Below are 17,960 nucleotides of genomic sequence, written 5' to 3'. Positions count from 1 at the left end.
GCCGTGCCCCCACCAGTCTGGTGCTGCCCCAGCACACACTGCTCTCCGTGCCCCCACCAGTCTGGTGCTGCCCCAGCACACACTGCTCTCCTTGCCCCCACCAGTCTGGTGCTGCCCCAGCACACACTGCTCTCCGTGTCCCCACCAGTCTGGTGCTGCCCCAGCACACACTGCTCTCCGTGCCCCCACCAGTCTGGTGCTGCCCCAGCACACACTGCTCTCCTTGCCCCCACCAGTCTGGTGCTGCCCCAGCACACACTGCTCTCCTTGCCCCCACCAGCCTGGTGCTTCCCACCCCAGCACACACTGCTCTCCGTGCCCCCACCAGCCTGGTGCTTCCCCAGCACACACTGCTCTCCGTGCCCCCACCAGCCTGGAGCTTCCCACCCCAGCACACACTGCTCTCCGTGCCCCCACCAGCCTGGTACTTCCCACCCCAGCACACACTGCTCTCCGTGCCCCCACCAGCCTGGTGCTTCCCCAGCACACACTGCTCTCCGTGCCCCCACCAGCCTGGTACTTCCCACCCCAGCACACACTGCTCTCCGTGCCCCCACCAGCCTGGTGCTGCCCCAGCACACACTGCTCTCCTTGCCCCCACCAGCCTGGTGCTTCCCACCCCAGCACACACTGCTCTCCGTGCCCCCACCAGCCTGGTGCTGCCCCAGCACACACTGCTCTCCTTGCCCCCACCAGCCTGGTGCTTCCCACCCCAGCACACACTGCTCTCCGTGCCCCCACCAGCCTGGTGCTGCCCCAGCACACACTGCTCTCCTTGCCCCCACCAGCCTGGTGCTTCCCACCCCAGCACACACTGCTCTCCGTGCCCCCACCAGCCTGGTGCTTCCCCAGCACACACTGCTCTCCGTGTCCCCACCAGCCTGGTGTTTCCCACCCCAGCACACACTGCTCTCCGTGCCCCCACCAGTCTGGTGCTTCCCACCCCAGCACACACTGCTCTCCGTGTCCCCACCAGCCTGGTGTTTCCCCAGCACACACTGCTCTCCGTGCCCCCACCAGCCTGGTGCTTCCCACCCCAGCACACACTGCTCTCCGTGCCCCCACCAGCCTGGTGTTTCCCCAGCACACACTGCTCTCCGTGTCCCCACCAGCCTGGTGTTTCCCCAGCACACACTGCTCTCCTTGCCCCCACCAGCCTGGTGCTGCCCCAGCACACACTGCTCTCCGTGTCCCCACCAGCCTGGTGTTTCCCCAGCACACACTGCTCTCCGTGCCCCCACCAGCCTGCACATCTCTCTCACCCCAGGCACGGACGGTGAGGTATAAGAAGCCGCCAGACAGCAGCATAGCGCACGTCCCCGCACACTGCAGCACGCACGCCCCGCAGCCCTCCCTCTCCGCAGCCCCCTGAGGTGTCACTCCTCTGTAGCCAGCACTACACACCCTCGCAGTGAGGGCAGTGCACAGTTATTGCTGGACGCTCGTCCTGCCAAGCTAATCTATGCACTAAATAGGAAGAAACTGCAAACACGAGCCACGTGACTGCTTTATACCACGAGACTCATACGTCATAAGACTGCCAGGAGCTGCTCCAATCCGGACGCTACCGCTGGTGCGCTGCATGCAGGAGGCGGCAGTGCGTTTCCTGCTGGGGAGGTATGTACAGACCGGGGTGCAGTCAGTGAGTGGATGTCTCTGTGGGGAGGGTGAGGTTCTGCAGCAGGTCACAGAGGAGTAGGTAAGGAGAGGCTGCTCTGTGCTCACTACACTGTGCATGTTCTCCATACTGTCCGCTGCAGCGAGTCTAGGTCTCATCTCTGCCTGTTTGCCCCCTAGTGGTCAGGTTGTGCATATAATTTCTATGTATGTGGCAGAACTAGGCAGCTCAGGTGACACTGGCTCGTTTCCAGACTGTACAGGTCCTATAGTGTCCTGCCCTTCAGTGTGACCGTATATAGTTGCCATGGTGACACCACTGTTTTCTTGGAGGTATTACGTTGCATATACACAATGTAAGCTTTATTGGTCAAGGCTTTTCCCTGTATAATTGTACATGGTAGAATTCTCTTCTGTCTGGTTATTATAATCTGTAAGGAAGAAGTCTCACAATGCTAGCCAGAAATCTAACATGGTGGCCATTTTGTAGTTGAAGATGTCACTCGTGTCTTCTTTCCTGGCTGGGGTCGGACGTCTGTCAGTCACGTGCTTGTTCTCGCTATTTATACCTCACAGAGTACAAACCTATAGGGCTCAATGCACACCATGAGCTTCTGCTGCGGTTTTGATGCTTTGTATTTTTGCTGTGTCAAACACACGTCACAGTTCCAGCAAAGTGGATGGGCTTTATAGAGATCTGCCCCTGTGCTTTCAGTGTAAAAGGAGGATTTCTACTGACTCCGAGGCATTGTGAGTGAGTCGGCCAAGCTGCTCCCACAACAGCTCAATGGAGTTGAGATCTGTGACTGCGCTGGCCACTCCATTGCAGATAGAATACCAGCTGCCTGCTTCTTCCCTAAATAGTTCTTGCATAATTTGGAGGTGTGCTTTGGGTCATTGTCATGTTGTAGGGTGAAATTGGCTCCAATCAAGCGCTGTCCACAGGGTAAAGCATGGCGTTACAAAATGGAGTGATAGCCTTCCTTATTCAAAATCCCTTTTACCTTGTACAAATCTCCCACTATACCAGCACCAAAGCAACCCCAGACCATCACATTACCTCCACCATGCTTGACAGATGGCGTTAGTCACTCTTCCAGCATCTTTTCAGTTATCCTGCGTCTCACAAAGGTTCTTCTGTGTGATTCAAACACCTCAGACTTGGATTTGTCTGTCCATAACACTATTTTCCAATCTTCCTCTGTCCAGTGTCTGTGTTCTTTTGCCCATATTATTTTTTTCCTTTTATTAGCCAGTCTCATATATGGCTTTTTCTTTGCCACTCTGCCCTGAAGGCCAGCATCCCAGAGTCGCCTCTTCACTGTAGACGTTGACACTGGCGTTTTGCAAGTACTATTTAATGAAGCTGCCAGTTGAGGACCTGTGAGGCGTCGATTTTCTCAAACTACAGAATCTAATGTACTTGTCTTGTTGCTCAGTTGTACAGCGGGACCTCCCACTTCTTTCTACTCTGGTTAGAGCCTGTTTGTGCTCTACTCTGAAGGGAGTACTACACACATTTGTAGGAAATCTTCAGTTTCTTGGCAATTTCTCACATGAAATAGCATTCATTTCTAAGAACAAGAATAGACTGTCGAGTTTCACATGAAAGTTCTTTTTTTCCTATCGCCACGACAGCACCCACGAGAGAGAGGATCAGCCCACCATCCAGACAGGAACCTACAGGTTAAAAAGGGGCGGCCCCCCTCGCCCTCCAGTTTGGGTTCCTGTCTGGGCGGCGTCAGCCTGCAGGTGTCTTACCCGGGTCCGCCAAGCCTCTGCGCGGTGTCCGTTGTGAACGGCAGAATCGGGGGCCCGGAATCAGCGTCGGGGGTGTACTGCTTGCAGACCCCCCCTCGTCTGGCCAGGAGTCCGTGACGTTTCCAGGGAAAGGCATGCCGCCCTGGGTCGCGCACGGGAACACGCGGCGCTTCTAAAGCAGATCAGCGCTTTGTGACCCGGAAGTGCTTGTTCGACTTCCGGAGGAGGCCGGGAGGAGGAGCGCGGCATATTCAAATGCAGGAGCCGCAGTATGGTGAGTGTGTGCGGCAACATGTTCTCGATTGGGGATGCCGAACACTTGCAGCTGACAGAGCAGCAGAGGAAGAGCAGCAGTAGGTCACGCAGCAGTGATGTGGTACGCGGGCAGCAGGACTCTGGCAACCCGACGTCACGTCGCACCTCACCTCCTCAGAGACCGGTACTCCTTCTTCATCAGCTGTGGTGAGTGTTTAATTCCAGACCAGTAGCTGATTTGGCTGTTTTGTGCTATGCTTTGTTATTGGGGAAGAAACTTACGAAGTCAAAGCATAAGCAGTGTGCTTTGTGCAAGGAGCCTCTACCTGACGGCTATATAAAGAAATTATGTCAGGCTTGTATCTGCCGTACTTTGGAAGAGGAAGCCCCTCTACGTACATCAAATTTGAGGGAGGTCATTAGGGAAGAGATAAGATGTTCCCTTAAGGGTACTGTCACACTCTGCAACTTTCCAACGATCACGACCAGCGATACGACCTGGCCGTGATCGTTGGAAAGTCGTTGTGTGGTCGCTGGAGAGCTGTCACACAGACCGCTCTCCAGCGACCAACGATGCCGAAGGCCCTGGGTAACCAGGATAAACATCGGGTTACTAAGCACAGGGCCGCGCTTAGTAACCCGATGTTTACCCTGGCTACCAGCGTAAAAGTAAAAAAAAAAAAAAACCGTACATACTCACATTCCAGTGTCCTTCAGGTCCCTTGCCGTCTGCTTCCCGCTCTGACTGAGTGCCGCCGTAAAGTGAAAGCAGATCACAGCGGTGACGTCACCGCTGTGCTCTGTACTGCCTTACGGCCGGGAGTCAGTCAGAGCGGGAAGCAGACGGCAAGGGACCTGAAGGACACCGGAATGTGAGTATGTACATTTTTTTATTTTTTTTTTACTTTTACGCTGGTAACCAGGGTAAACATCGGGTTACTAAGCGCGGCCCTGCGCTTAGTAACCCGATGTTTACCCTGGTTACAAGCGAACGCATCGCTGGATCGCTGTCACACACAACGATCCAGCGATGACAGCGGGAGATCCAGCGACGAAATAAAGTTCCAAACGATCTGCTACAACGTACGATTCTCAGCAGGGTCCCTGATCACTGCTGCGTGTCAGACACAGCGATATCGTATGGATATCGCTGGAACGTCACAGATCGTACCGTCGTAGCGATCAAAGTGCCACTGTGTGACAGTACCCTTAGACTAGACGGCAGGAGAAAGTCAGGATGGATATGATGTCCGATTCTAGTCCTTCTTTGCAGGAAGGCGAATGTTCAGGAAGCTCTTCACCATCCTCCTCGGACGAGGAAGGAAGGCCTTGTTTTTTCATTGAAAATATGGAAACACTGGTTAAAACTGTCCGAGCAACTATGGGTGTCGCGGAGAATAAGGAGGCGAAAACCACCCAGGAAATTATGTTTGCGGGGCTGTGTCAGAGGAGTCGTAAATCTTTCCCGGTGGTGGATACGATTAAGGATCTGATCAGGCGAGAGTGGGATAAGCAGGATAAGGGGTTCTTACCATCTGCAGCCAAAAGAAGATACCCCTTTGATGATGACCTCTTATCCCAATGGATGAAGGTTCCAAAGGTAGACGCAGCGGTAGCCTCTACTTCAAAGTCAGCCTCACTGCCGCTAGAAGATGTGGGACTCCTTAAGGATCCTTCAGATAGAAAGGCTGACATGCTCCTAAAGAAGGTGTGGGAATCATCATCAGGAGCCTTTAAACCCGCGATCGCTGGTACTTGCACCGCCAGATCTGCTATGGTCTGGGTGAGCCAGTTAGAGGAACAACTTAAAGCAAAGGTTCCCAGGGAAAAGTTGTTGAATTCCCTATCGCAGATCAGAGAAGGGGTAGCTTATTTAGCGGATGCCTCAATCGACTCTTTGAAGTTGGCGGCAAGATCAGCTGGTCTTTCAAATGCAGCCCGATGGGCACTGTGGCTTAAGACCTGGAAGGGGGATGCTCAGGCCAGAGCCAAGTTGTGCACCATTCCATGTAGGGGTGAGTACCTATTTGGCCCGGTGCTGGATGATATCCTTGCAAAGGCAGAGGATAGGAAGAAGGGATTTCCTAAAGTGTTTAATCCCACCTTTAGGAACGCCTTCAGGAAACACGGACCCTTCAGAAGATTCCAATCAGACCAGCAGGGATATAGTCGCGATTGGGAACCAGCAGAACAGAAGAAGAAAGGTGGATATTACGGAAACCCCTCATCTTCTTCAAAACGCAGATGTAACTACAGATAAAACAGATCTACCAGTGGGGGGTAGTTTAAAATTCTTCCTAGACAGATGGATTAAAATAACTTCTAGTACCTGGATATTGGGCATAGTTGCGTCAGGGTTAAGACTGGAATTTTTGAAGAGTCCCCCAGATCATTTTATTATAACTTCGCTGGATTCTCCGGCCCAACAACAGGCCCTAGAACTAGAGATTCAACAATTACTTACAAAGCGGGTTATTGAAGAGGTCACGAAACACCAGGAGAAATCAGGATTCTATTCTCCACTTTTTTTTTTATTTCCAAGCCCGATGGGTCCTTTAGGACTATCATAAATTTGCGTAAATTAAATACGTTTCTTCAATATCGCGCTTTTAAGATGGAATCCATTAGATCAACAACTAAGCTTTTGTTTCTCAGGTGTTACATGGCGGTTTTGGATCTAAAAGATGCATACTACCATCTTCCAGTTCACAAAGATCACCAGCAATTCCTCAGGATGGCAGTACGTGTAAACCATCAGGTTAGGTATTTTCAGTTTCTGGCGATGCCCTTCGGCCTCTCCATGGCACCTAGAATATTTACAAAGGTTATTTCGGAAGTAATGGCTCATATCAGGGAAAGGGATACCCTTGTGGTCCCCTATTTAGATGATTTTTTGATAGTTGGGAATTCGATTGCTCAATGTAAAGCCCGTGTAAATGCCATTATATCATCCCTACAGGATCTAGGGTGGATAATCAACATAAAAAAATCAAGACTGGAGCCCACCAGGTGTCAGATTTTTCTAGGAGTTCTTCTAAACTCAGAGAAGCAGTCCTCTTTTCTGCCAGAGGAAAAGAAGCAGAAGATAATTCGCAAAGTCATAGCCGTAAGGAGAGATCCAAGCTTAAGACTGAGGGACGCAATGTCTCTGCTAGGGTCATTGACTGCGTGTATACTAGCCGTGAGATGGGCTCATACTCGTATGCTTCAGTACGAAGTTCTGCAGGCAGAGAAAGAACTTCGCGGTTCTCTAAGCGGAAAACTCAGGCTGTCACCGGCCACTCTTCACGATCTGAGATGGTGGCTCAGCCTGTCTCATCTATCGAAAGGAGTCCTGTGGAATATCAGGCCAGACAGGATAGTTACAACCGATGCCAGTCCGTTTGGTTGGGGAGCCCATATGGGAGAGATGCTCACCCAAGGGAGGTGGTCGAACCGAGAATCCCAAAATTCATCAAATTTAAGGGAACTTTCAGCGGTCAATCATGCTCTCCTCCACTTACTACCATCCCTGAAGAATTTGCATGTACAAGTACAGACCGACAATATGACGGTAGTAGCCTACCTCAATCATCAGGGGGGACAAGGGCACAATCCCTGATGTTCACTGCAGCACAAATACTGTCCTTGGCAGAAAATCACTTTCATTCCCTGTCGGCAATTCATATAAAAGGGTAGCTCAATATAGAGGCAGACTATCTCAGTCGACATGCTCTGCGGCAGGGGGAATGGTCTCTAGACAGACGGATATTCAAACAGATAGTCAGGCTCTGGGGTTTGCCACAATAGAAAACAGGAAAGTCAGGGAGTTTGCATCGCTCCAAATGGCAGATCAACCATTCATAGTGGATTCCCTTCGTTTCCGTTGGGACTTTCCACTAGCATATGCCTTTCCTCCAGTGTGCCTGATTCCGATAGTTCTCAGGAAGATCAGGGAGGGGGGAGCCAGAATAATCCTAATTGACCCCTTCTGGCCCAGAAGGCCTTGGTTCTCTCTCCTCAGGACAATGTAAGTGACCGATCCCTGGGTGTTGCCAGTGGTTCCGGAGCTCCTTTCTCAAGGTCCATTTCATCATCCCAACTTGGAGACTCTTCACTTAACGGCGTGGAACTTGAGAGGGAGCTTCTGAAGGAGAGGGGGTTCTCCAAGGCTTTGATATCTACCTTGTTGAAAAGCAGAAAGGAGGTCACTACAAGGGTTTATTCTAGAATTTGGAAGAAATTCCTTACGTTTTATCAGCAACCATTAGCAGACAAGGTTCCAATTCCGGCTATTCTAGAATTCCTTCAGAAGGGCTGGGAATTAGGTTTAACAGTTAACACACTGAGAGTCCATGTTTCAGCCTTAGGGGCACTATATAGCAGTGATGTAGCTGGTAATAGATGGGTTGCTAGGTTTATTAAAGCATGTCAGTGTTCTAAACCGATCCATATTGTGAGATTACCCCCTTGGGACCTAAATTTGGTGCTTGAGGCGTTAACTGAACCCCCTTTCGAACCATTGGATTCTATTCCAATTAAAAATTTGACCTTAAAGACAGCTCTACTTTTAGCGTTAACATCTGCAAGAAGGGTCAGTGATATACAAGCGTTATCAGTTGATCCTCCCTATTTAATAATTCTTCAGGATAAGATTGTCTTAAAACCAGATCCTGCATACTTGCCAAAAGTAGCATCTAAGTTTCATAGAAGTCAGGAGATTTAATTACCATCTTTTTATGAGAATCCAGCTTCAGAGCAGGAGAAAAAATATCATACTCTAGATGTAAAGAGGGCAGTATTAGAGTATTTGGATAGGACACAAAGCTGGAGACAGAGTAGGGCTTTGTTTGTTTTTTTCCAAAATCGAAGGAAAGGTTCAAGTGTCACGAAGCGTTCTATCGCTAGATGGATTAGGGATGCTATATGTCTTGCTTAGTCTGCCAGAGGGGAGACACCACCAGAGGGCATCAAGGCGCATTCCACTCGGGCTATGGCGTCATCTTGGGCGGAGAAGGCAGATGTCCCCATTGATATGATATGTAAGGCGGCAACCTGGTCATCACCTTCCACCTTTTTTAAACACTATCGCCTTGATCTATCTGCTAATTCCAGCTTACACTTTGGCCGTTCAGTACTTAGTGCTGTGGTCCCTCCCAGTTAATAAGTCTTTGAAAGTCTCTCGTGGGTGCTGTCGTGGCGATAGGAAAACCGGTTTTTACTTACCGGTAATAGGATTTTACAGAGTCCACGACAGCACCCGTACATTCCCCCCATGTATATAATTACTTGTTCTTGCACTCTTGGGAAGGTGTGCCTTTAGAGATCACTCTATAGAGGTGATGGTATTTAGTATGGTTTAGGATATTATTATCATGTACTGATTCATTGGCAGTATCCCTTGTACTCTGGAACACAAACTGGAGGGCGAGGGGGGCCGCCCCTTTTTAATCTGTAGGTTCGTGTCCGGATGGTGGGCGGATCCTCTCTCTCGTGGGTGCTGTCGTGGACTCTGTAAAATCCTATTACCGGTAAGTAAAAACCGGTTTTCCGGCCATTTCGAGTTTAATGGAACCAACAAATGTAATGCTCCAGATTCTCAATTAGCTCAAAGGATGGTCAGGTTTATAGGTTCTCTAATCAGCAAAACTGTTCTCACTTGTGCTAACATACTTACTCAAGGGTTTTCAAGGGTATTCTAACCATCCATTATCCTTCTTACACAGTTAGCAAAGACAAAGTACAATTAGAACACTGGAGTGATGGTTGTTGGAAATGGGCCTCTATCACCTATGAAGATATTCCGTTACAAACCAGACGTTTGCAGCTAAAATAGTCATTTAACACATTAACAATGTATAGAGTGTATTTCTGAATCATTTAATGTTAGCTTCATTGGAAAAAACTGCTTTTCTTTCAAAAATAAGGAAATTTCTAAGTGACCCTAAACTTTTGAACAGTAGTGTATATATAGATGTCAGTGATAAATACAATTAGTACAGTGTGTGCAAATTACTGTACACGTATTTAATGAATAAAAGATTATTTTTTGAAAAAAAAATGGCGTGGGCTCCCGCTCAATTTTCGTAACCAGCAGAGGGAAAGCCGACGTCTGGGGGCCGAAGTTTAAAGCCTGGGAAGAGTGTAATACCCATGGAGCTTCCCAGGCTATTAATATCAGCTTACAGCTGTATAATTAAAGGGAACCTGTCACCCCGTTTTTTCGGTATGAGATAAAAATACTGTTAAATAGGGCCTGAGCTGTGCATTACAATAGTGTATTTTGTGGACCCCGATTCCCCACCTATGCTGCCGAAATACGTTACCAAAGTAGTCGTTTTCGCCTGTCAATCAGGCTGGTCTGGTCAAAAGGGCGTGGTGTCTACCCCAGATTTTGCTTAGTTTTCCGTTGGTGGCGTAGTGGTGTGCGCATGCCCAAGTCCAGAATCCTCTGCCAGGGGATTGAAAAGAGCGCGATGTTCGTTATTTCATTGGTGATCGGTGGGCGCGGCCATCTTCCTTTGGCCGCGCGTGCGCAGAAGCGGCGCTCTGCTGGCCGCGGCTTCAGGAAAATGGCCGCGGGATGCCGCGCGTGCGCAGATGGATATCGCGGCGGCCATTTTCCTGAAGTAGAGTTCGCATCTCGGCTTCAGGAAAATGGCCGCCGCGATATCCATCTGCGCACGCGCGGCATCCCGCAGCCATTTTCCTGAAGCCGCGGCCAGCAGAGCGCCGCTTCTGCGCACGCGCGGCCAAAGGAAGATGGCCGCGCCCACCGATCACCAATGAAATAACGAACATCGCGCTCTTTTCAATCCCCTGGCAGAGGATTCGGGACCTTAGGCATGCGCAAACCACTACGCCACCAACGGAAAACTAAGCAAAATCTGGGGGAAGACACCACGCCCTTTTGACCAGACCAGCCTGATTGACAGGCGAAAACGACTACTTTGGTAACGTATTTCGGCAGCATAGGTGGGGAATCGGGGTCCACAAACTACACTATTGCAATGCACAGCTCAGGCCCTATTTAACAGTATTTTTATCTCATACCGAAAAAACGGGGTGACAGGTGCCCTTTAACCTTTACTGGCTATTAAAATGGGGAATTCTCCCCCCCCCCAAAAAAAAAAATGATGTGGGGTCCACCTATAATTAATAACCAGCAAAGGCTATGCAGACAGCTGCGTCTGTCACTTATAGCCTAGGAAGGGGCCATGGATATTGCCCCCCCCCCCAAGCTAAAAACATCAGCTCTCAGCCACCCCAGAAAAGGCGCATCTCTAAGATGCACCAATTCTGGCACCTAGTTTTGCTCTTCCCACTTGCCCTGTAGCACGGGCAATTGGGGTATTAGTTGGGGGGGTAGATGTTACCGTCGGGTAGCATCAAGCCCGAGGGTCGTATTTGAGAGGCGTCAATAAGATGCCCCCATTACTAACCCCATAGTCACATTGTAAGAAAACACAGACACCCGGAAAAAAGTCCTTTAATTGAAAGAAAGACACAGACTCCTTTAACATTCTTAATTAAACCATACTTATGACCTCGCCTATTGCCTCGATGCCATCGTCATCTGCAAAAGAGGTAAAAAAACAAACAGTATTCCTCCCCTTTCCGCAGAGATGCTTTTAATCCATTTGTCCCATGACTGGTCCAGCTCTGCTACATCTAGATAGCAGGCTGGATTGATGCATGATGTGTCCTTACAGCCTGTCATACAGCTGACACACTGAGCACTATGTGCTCAGTGTCTCTCTGTGAACTTCTGTTCTCTGTCTGAGGGTACCGCGAGCGTGAGAAAGTTCTACTCATGGTGCCGTCAGACAGGGAATAGAAGTTCACAGCCAATGAACTCACTTCACCTATGTGATGTCAGCGCTGCTGTTAATTTGTTCATTCTGCCTCCCAAAGGTCACAGTAAGATTTGTCTCACATTTATCCTGTGCTTTACGCTGATTGTTTACATCGGGGTTTCTGTGTAAAACTCTGAAATGCATGATTCGGACGGCATCTCTGCTGGGACTGTTCCCTATAATGAGGCAGGTGGAGACACTGAACATTGTCTGGCCTCTGACCTAGCTGTGTCCATCTTTTTAAGCGTGCATAAAAGTGTAGAGAGATGGACAAGGGAGACAGGGTAACTATGAGCGAACACCGCCATCTGCTGGACAAAACTGAAAGTCAAATTAAAAAATGAAAGAATTGTGTTAGCAGGAACCAAAAAGAAATTAGATGGTCTCCAGGGGAAGAGTTTAAATGATGGCACCAGGTCGCAGTGACTAAACATAAAAGGCCCGGCAAGGCCGAGAAAAGACAGTTGGCGCCAATGGAAATGATAGTTGGTCCTGCCGCAGCTCCAGTAGCTATTACAGTTTGGCCCAGCCGTGTGTACAAGTAAGGCCCAAACTTGGATGACGACGATGGTCAAGCATTGAAGACCAGAACGATGCCGGTCAAGCCTCCCGACCCAGATGAAAAGCATTAGTGTGCATGCGCCGGCACACTATGTACCGGAAGTATTTAGCTGTGTTCCGGGACATAGTGCGCCGTCGCATGCGCACTAATGCTTTTCGGCTTTGCCCGCAGTTGGGCAAAGCATACTGCGTGTGCGCAAGGCAAGATTGCCTTGCGCAGGCGTGTACTACGGAGGACACAGCATGAACTTCACTCCAATATTGTGGCCAGCATGCAGCCAGCGGGTAAGTAAAGGGTGAATCAAACACCCGAAAACCCCGCCCATATGACCGCAAACCTGTCCCACCAAATTCAGTTGACAGGTTCCCTTTAACCCTGGCCCTTCATTTTATGCCCCCTTCACAGTCTCTCATTTTATGCCCCTTTGCAAAGATCCTCATTTTACGCCCCCCCGCATAGCCCTTCATTTCATGGCCATGTAATATAACAATTTAAAAGAAAAAAAAAAAAAGCTTATGCTCACCTAATCCAGGCTACCTAACCATCGTCACTGCGTCACGCCATCTCACGTCCCCTGCTGAGTCTTCAACAAAGCGCGGGCCGGAAGTAGCCTGCATCTTGCTTGCATTCCTCACGGAGCAGGAGGCTTACTATAGCTCCTCTGCTCCTGTCATGGACGGCACTGACATAAGTTGTATTATCATCTGACAGATGCGAATACAGTTGAGTGCAGGGAGGGAGTGACTGCCAGGGTATAGGCATAGAGAGGGGTGAGCGGTGTCAGTGACTGGCACTGCTCCCCTGTGTCCCTGCGCCCTATGCTACAGCGCTGTATGCCAGGAAGGGTTCCTCAAGCATTCAGCAATTTTTTTTTTTTTTCTCAGTGTGCACCCCTCCGGTAGGCAAGAGGTAGCGCCCTAGGCAGGTGTCTACCCTGTCTACCCCTTGTCCTGGCCTTGGAGCCACGCCCCTGTACAAATACAAAAAACTAAGGCAAAACCAAAGAAATGAGCTGGAACACGTTGATATAAGTACATTGTGTAGGTGCACATTCACGCCGTGGTCATTAAAAAATAACTAATCAACAGTCTTGGCTTGCCATAACATTCTGAAGCTGAATGTTTTTTTTTTCCATTGGGAGCATGGTTGATAAGCTTTCTGCCATGGCCAAATTATTTTTCACTTTTTAGTTTTTTTTCTGCCCATGCTCCAAGAGCCATAACTTTCTTTCGTTTCCATCCAGTTTTCTTTGCAGGACACGTTACCATTTTGAATGACACCATTCATTTACTGTATAATTTCCTTTTTAAACCATTTTGTCATTGCTGCTAGGTTTTCTTCTTATGATATTATTTGACAAAAAATGACTTAACTTTACTCTAGAGGTCAGTAGAATTACAGCTTTACCTTGGTATTGTAATGTACATTACATTTATCATAGGAGCACCAAAATGGCACACAGAGTCCTTTAGTAGCCCTCCCATCTTCTATGACAACATCGACACCCTGTGAATCAAAACGTTGCCGTTTTTGCTGGGGGGGGGGGTCGTTGGGAATATTTCAAGGCATATTCTATGTACACTAATATAGCGATATGAGCCACTTAATGAGGGCCTGTCACTGGGTAAACAGTGCCCTTATGTTATAAACCCACCACCCCCTATTTTATATTTATATATATATATATATATATATATATATATATATATATATATATATATATATATATATATATATATATATATATATATATATATATATATATATATATATATATATATATATATATATTCCAAGGATCAAAAAATAAAAAGACCCATCTCTTGGGAACCGTATGGCAAAAAAGTGAAATACTAATGGGAGCAACAGGAATAAAATAAAACCAAGCCTAGACTCTTTTGACCTGGTAACAGGGTCCCTTTAAATGGTCTCATGTATTAAAAAAAAACACAAAGCTATCCTGCATGGTATACATTTATTTTCTGCAGAATGCCTTTGTACGTATATCGGCTTAACAGAGGGCAAAAACTATACTACTGTATCTTATGGCTACGTTTGATATACCGTATGTGCCAGAAACTACACGTATGGCAAACAGACACTGCAGCGTGACTTTATCATAAATTGGATTGGTGTTTCATAAAATGTTATAGACATTATTTGAAAGTAGAATGTTATTCAGTCTTGCCTGAAAACTTATTTTTGGTTTTATGGATTACAGTTCACTATGAATTATGAAAATCCTCCACCATACGCAGGGGTTAATCAACCTGGACCTTATCCACCGTATGGACAACCACAAGGTGGCCCACCTCAGTATCCTGGTTATCCACCTGTTCCTGCAGGATATCAGCCCGGCCAGCCAGAATATCAGCCAGGATATCAGCCCAGCCAGCCAGGATATCAGCCAGGATATCAGCCCGGCCAGCCAGGATATCAGCCAGGATATCAGCCCGGCCAGCCAGGATATCAGCCAGGATATCCAGGATATCAGCCAGGGCAGCCAGATTATCAAGGATATCCTCAGCATGGCTGGCAAAGTGGTCAACCTCCAGCACCAGGGTACATGGAACCTCCAAAAAATACAGGTATGTAAGCAATGACTTACCTTTATCACCCTAATTAATTTTTTTCTGCACATACATGAACAACATACCCACTAAATAGTCCTGTGTATAAATTTAAAAACATTTAAAGGAAATATCCTCCTTTTTTATTTTTTTTATTTTTTTTTAAATGTATTTTAATAATACGGAAATTTCAATAAAAACATCTGTTAGCCCCAGCACTGTTCCTCCATATGACCTAAGGGCTGAATTGAGCATCATGGTCTGGGGTGAAGGCAGGTGCTCACAGTTAGGATTAATACACTTGTATTTTCATTCATATAACAAGGAAAAAAGTGAGTCTGAAGGTGAATGAAGGTTATATACTGGAAGAATGATTAAAAATTAAAAGTGTTCTATAACATAGATGACACAATATTGAATTAAATGGTCATGCGCAGTCATACTTTGCTCTGCCCTGCCAAGGACAGAGGAAAGTACTGTAATGCGCGTGCACCGATTTACCTCTGGATCATTGGCTCCCTTTGGCCTTTCTCGGGGCATGCGCAGAGGTGTATCTAGCCTTTCCTGCACCCGGGGCAAAGGATCAGTCTGGCCCCATAAGATGCTCTATACAGACCAGACACTTGCCCCATATAGTGCTGCACAAACGTTATGGCCCCATAAGATGCTCTATACAGACACTTGCCCCATATAGTACTGCACAAATGTTATGGCCCCATAAGATGCCCCATACAGACACTTGCCCCATTTGCTGTTGCTGCGATAAAAAAAATTACATACTCACCTCTCCTTCGCTCAGGCCCTCGGCACTTTCAATATTCACCTGCTCCTTGTTCCAGCTTCTTCCTGTACTGAACGGTCACTGTTACTGCTCATTACAGTAATGAATATGCGGCTCCACCCCTATTGGAGGTGGGGCCGCATATTCATTACTGTAATGAGCGGTACCATGTGACCGCTCAGTACAGGACGAGGAGCCTCCTAGGACCGCCGCATCATCAGGCGGCCCGCTGGCGCCCCCCTGTCGGCTGCACCCAGGGCACATGCCCTGGCTGCCCCCCCGGATACGCCACTGGGCATGCGCATTACAGTACATTGCTCTGTAGTCTTCCCTTATTTGTCTGGTGTTATCGTATACACTTCAGCTTGCCACTTCCCTGGGTGGAGGAGGGGACAGATAAGGGTTGATATAGGAGACTAGAAAGGCACTTGAACCCAGTGTTTCAACCTTGAGAAGTAATCCAGGGGATAGATTAGGGCACCCCTAGTTCTAGGGATCTGGTTAGCTACCACAGTCCCAAGGCATTGCGTGACAGTCGCCTCCAATTTTTGACAGTTAAAGTAACCCTTCCGATTGGTGCTCTACACGTTAAGGACATTTCTATTTTAGTTTTGCCACTTTGTTTTACATTGCTGCTTTTAGGACCTCCTCGGCTATGGCTGAATGCCCTGGTCATTAACTGGTCATCCAACCAGATCTCCTAAAGGGGATCATCTTGTGTTCATAACTGCTTCAAAATTCCGTCTCAACCACCACCTCAGAAAATCTGCTCTTCATCTGCAGCCTCTAATTTTTCTGCCTCCTATCAGAACTTCACCGATGTCTTCTCCAGGCATGGGACGAATGAGAGCCGCAGGGAAGACATGACTGAGCCTGCCGGAGTGTGTCTTTGCTTCTGCCTGCCTCTTCATTTTCCATCTGTAGGTCATCCTGTGACCCTCAACAGGTCCTCTTTAACGGTCAAAACAGTTTCTGCTTCTGATCCAGTCACGGAGTATAAAATTAACCAAGTTCTGGAATGTAAAATGACTTGTCGTCCTGAGGAGAGATGCTGGGTGCTGAAAAAAATCATAGATATTCCAATCCCGCTCAAGAATTTTTGTGGCAAAACATCCTGTTTTATTTATTACTGATTTGTCCAGGAGGGACCATAAAATGGGGGTACTGTTACGCATTTACCATGGCTTGGTATGGCTTCACCACCTTCTCCTATGGCCACTACCCTCTGCTGTGCAGTTGCAGCAAACGAAAACTTTAGCTGGACTCAGTTCATGTTGCATACATACCTGTTTTGCTCTACTGGTCCCGAGTTTCCTGTGTGTGGAAAGTATGCTACACCAACGCTCGGGGGGCCATGTGCCCATCCGGATCTGAGGCTTAGTGGATCCACCTCTCTAGGTAAACCCAATGGGGCATTGAAGTAGGTAGAAAAATTAGATCTACGGTTCAGCAAAGTTTTGATGGGGAAAGTTTCATTTGTACTGGAAGTTGTGAAATAATTACCTCTGCCCAGGAAGTTCTTGCAGCAATCGCATTTGCTCACACCGCACCTTCAAAAAAGGAACAGACCCCCTGTTATTTTGAATCTCACCTTTTTATATCTACTTGGTTAGGAACAAAAAAGAAAAAAAAAAAAGGACAACCAACAGCCATAAAGTCCCATAAAAAGTAGATTTTTTTAATTAATAAGTATAGTTAAAACCACCAGACAAGATACAGCAGTATAGCACAGGGGAATAGGCATGCGTTCAAAGCGGCCATAAATCTCAGACCAGAACACCAACCCATAAACTGACTAAACGCAGTGATAGGATATATTGTGACAAGTACACATGTCTAAGGAATATATAGTAGACCAATGCCACAGAATGGGAAACATGTAAATATCATATCAACATAACTGCCATATCGGCATACCTCACATACCTAGCACATGCAGGATAGACGGAATGGATGGGTGACCGGACCTGACCCTGACGCGCGTTTCGGAGCGGACTGCTCCTTCTTCAGGGGCTAGCAGGTTTTGTAAAGTGAGTGACTGTTTTGGAGTAGTGATATTGCAACCACTAGGGGCAGCACAGGCAGGTAGCGTAGTCAGGAATTGCCAGACGTCAGTACACAGAAGCAGCAGTATAGCTGGGAGGATAAGCAGGTTACGTATTGAGGAAATAGCCAGAGGTCGGTAAGCGGTGACAGCAGTATAATCTTGAACAGGGGTGGGCAATTCATGTTCCCAAGGGGCCACATGAGAGACCGTGACTGTTGGGGAGGGCCGAACCAATAGGCCGAATTTCTGCTCAATATTAATATTGCTATTTTATATTTATTTTATTATTGATAATTTTATTAATATTAACTCTATCACTTAAGATTGAGCAGAATTAAGTATGCTGACATCCCCCTATATATCGTTTGAACCCGAGCCCCTTCTGTATATTTTATGAGCCCCACAACAGACCCTTATATGCGGCATGAGCCCCACACAGCCTCCCCCATATGCGTCATGAGCCCCGCACAGCCTCCCCCATATGTGGCATGAGCCCCGCACAGCCTCCCCCATATGCAGCATGAGCCCCACA

The 17,960-nt window shown here is 47.8% G+C and overlaps 1 protein-coding gene across 2 annotated transcripts in view; it reads left to right on the top strand.

Annotated features, from left to right (window-relative positions):
* Nucleotides 1-1,112: 1,112 nt before the first annotated feature.
* The window catches only part of LOC143776563 (uncharacterized), a 43,784-nt gene continuing 26,936 nt past the window's right edge, over nucleotides 1,113-17,960 (top strand). The window contains exons 1-2 of one of the 2 annotated variants that reach the window (XM_077266038.1): nucleotides 1,113-1,617; nucleotides 14,252-14,618. In XM_077266038.1, coding sequence (XP_077122153.1) covers nucleotides 14,265-14,618 — 354 coding nt within the window. In that variant the 5' untranslated portion in view covers nucleotides 1,113-1,617; nucleotides 14,252-14,264. The other variant, XM_077266039.1, reaches the window with a different exon arrangement.

The sequence above is a fragment of the Ranitomeya variabilis genome, chromosome 5, assembly GCF_051348905.1.
Source record: "Ranitomeya variabilis isolate aRanVar5 chromosome 5, aRanVar5.hap1, whole genome shotgun sequence".
Classification (NCBI taxonomy): domain Eukaryota; kingdom Metazoa; phylum Chordata; class Amphibia; order Anura; family Dendrobatidae; genus Ranitomeya; species Ranitomeya variabilis.
Note: the sequence above shows the minus strand (reverse complement) of the source record. Positions and strands in the feature narration are given on the sequence as shown.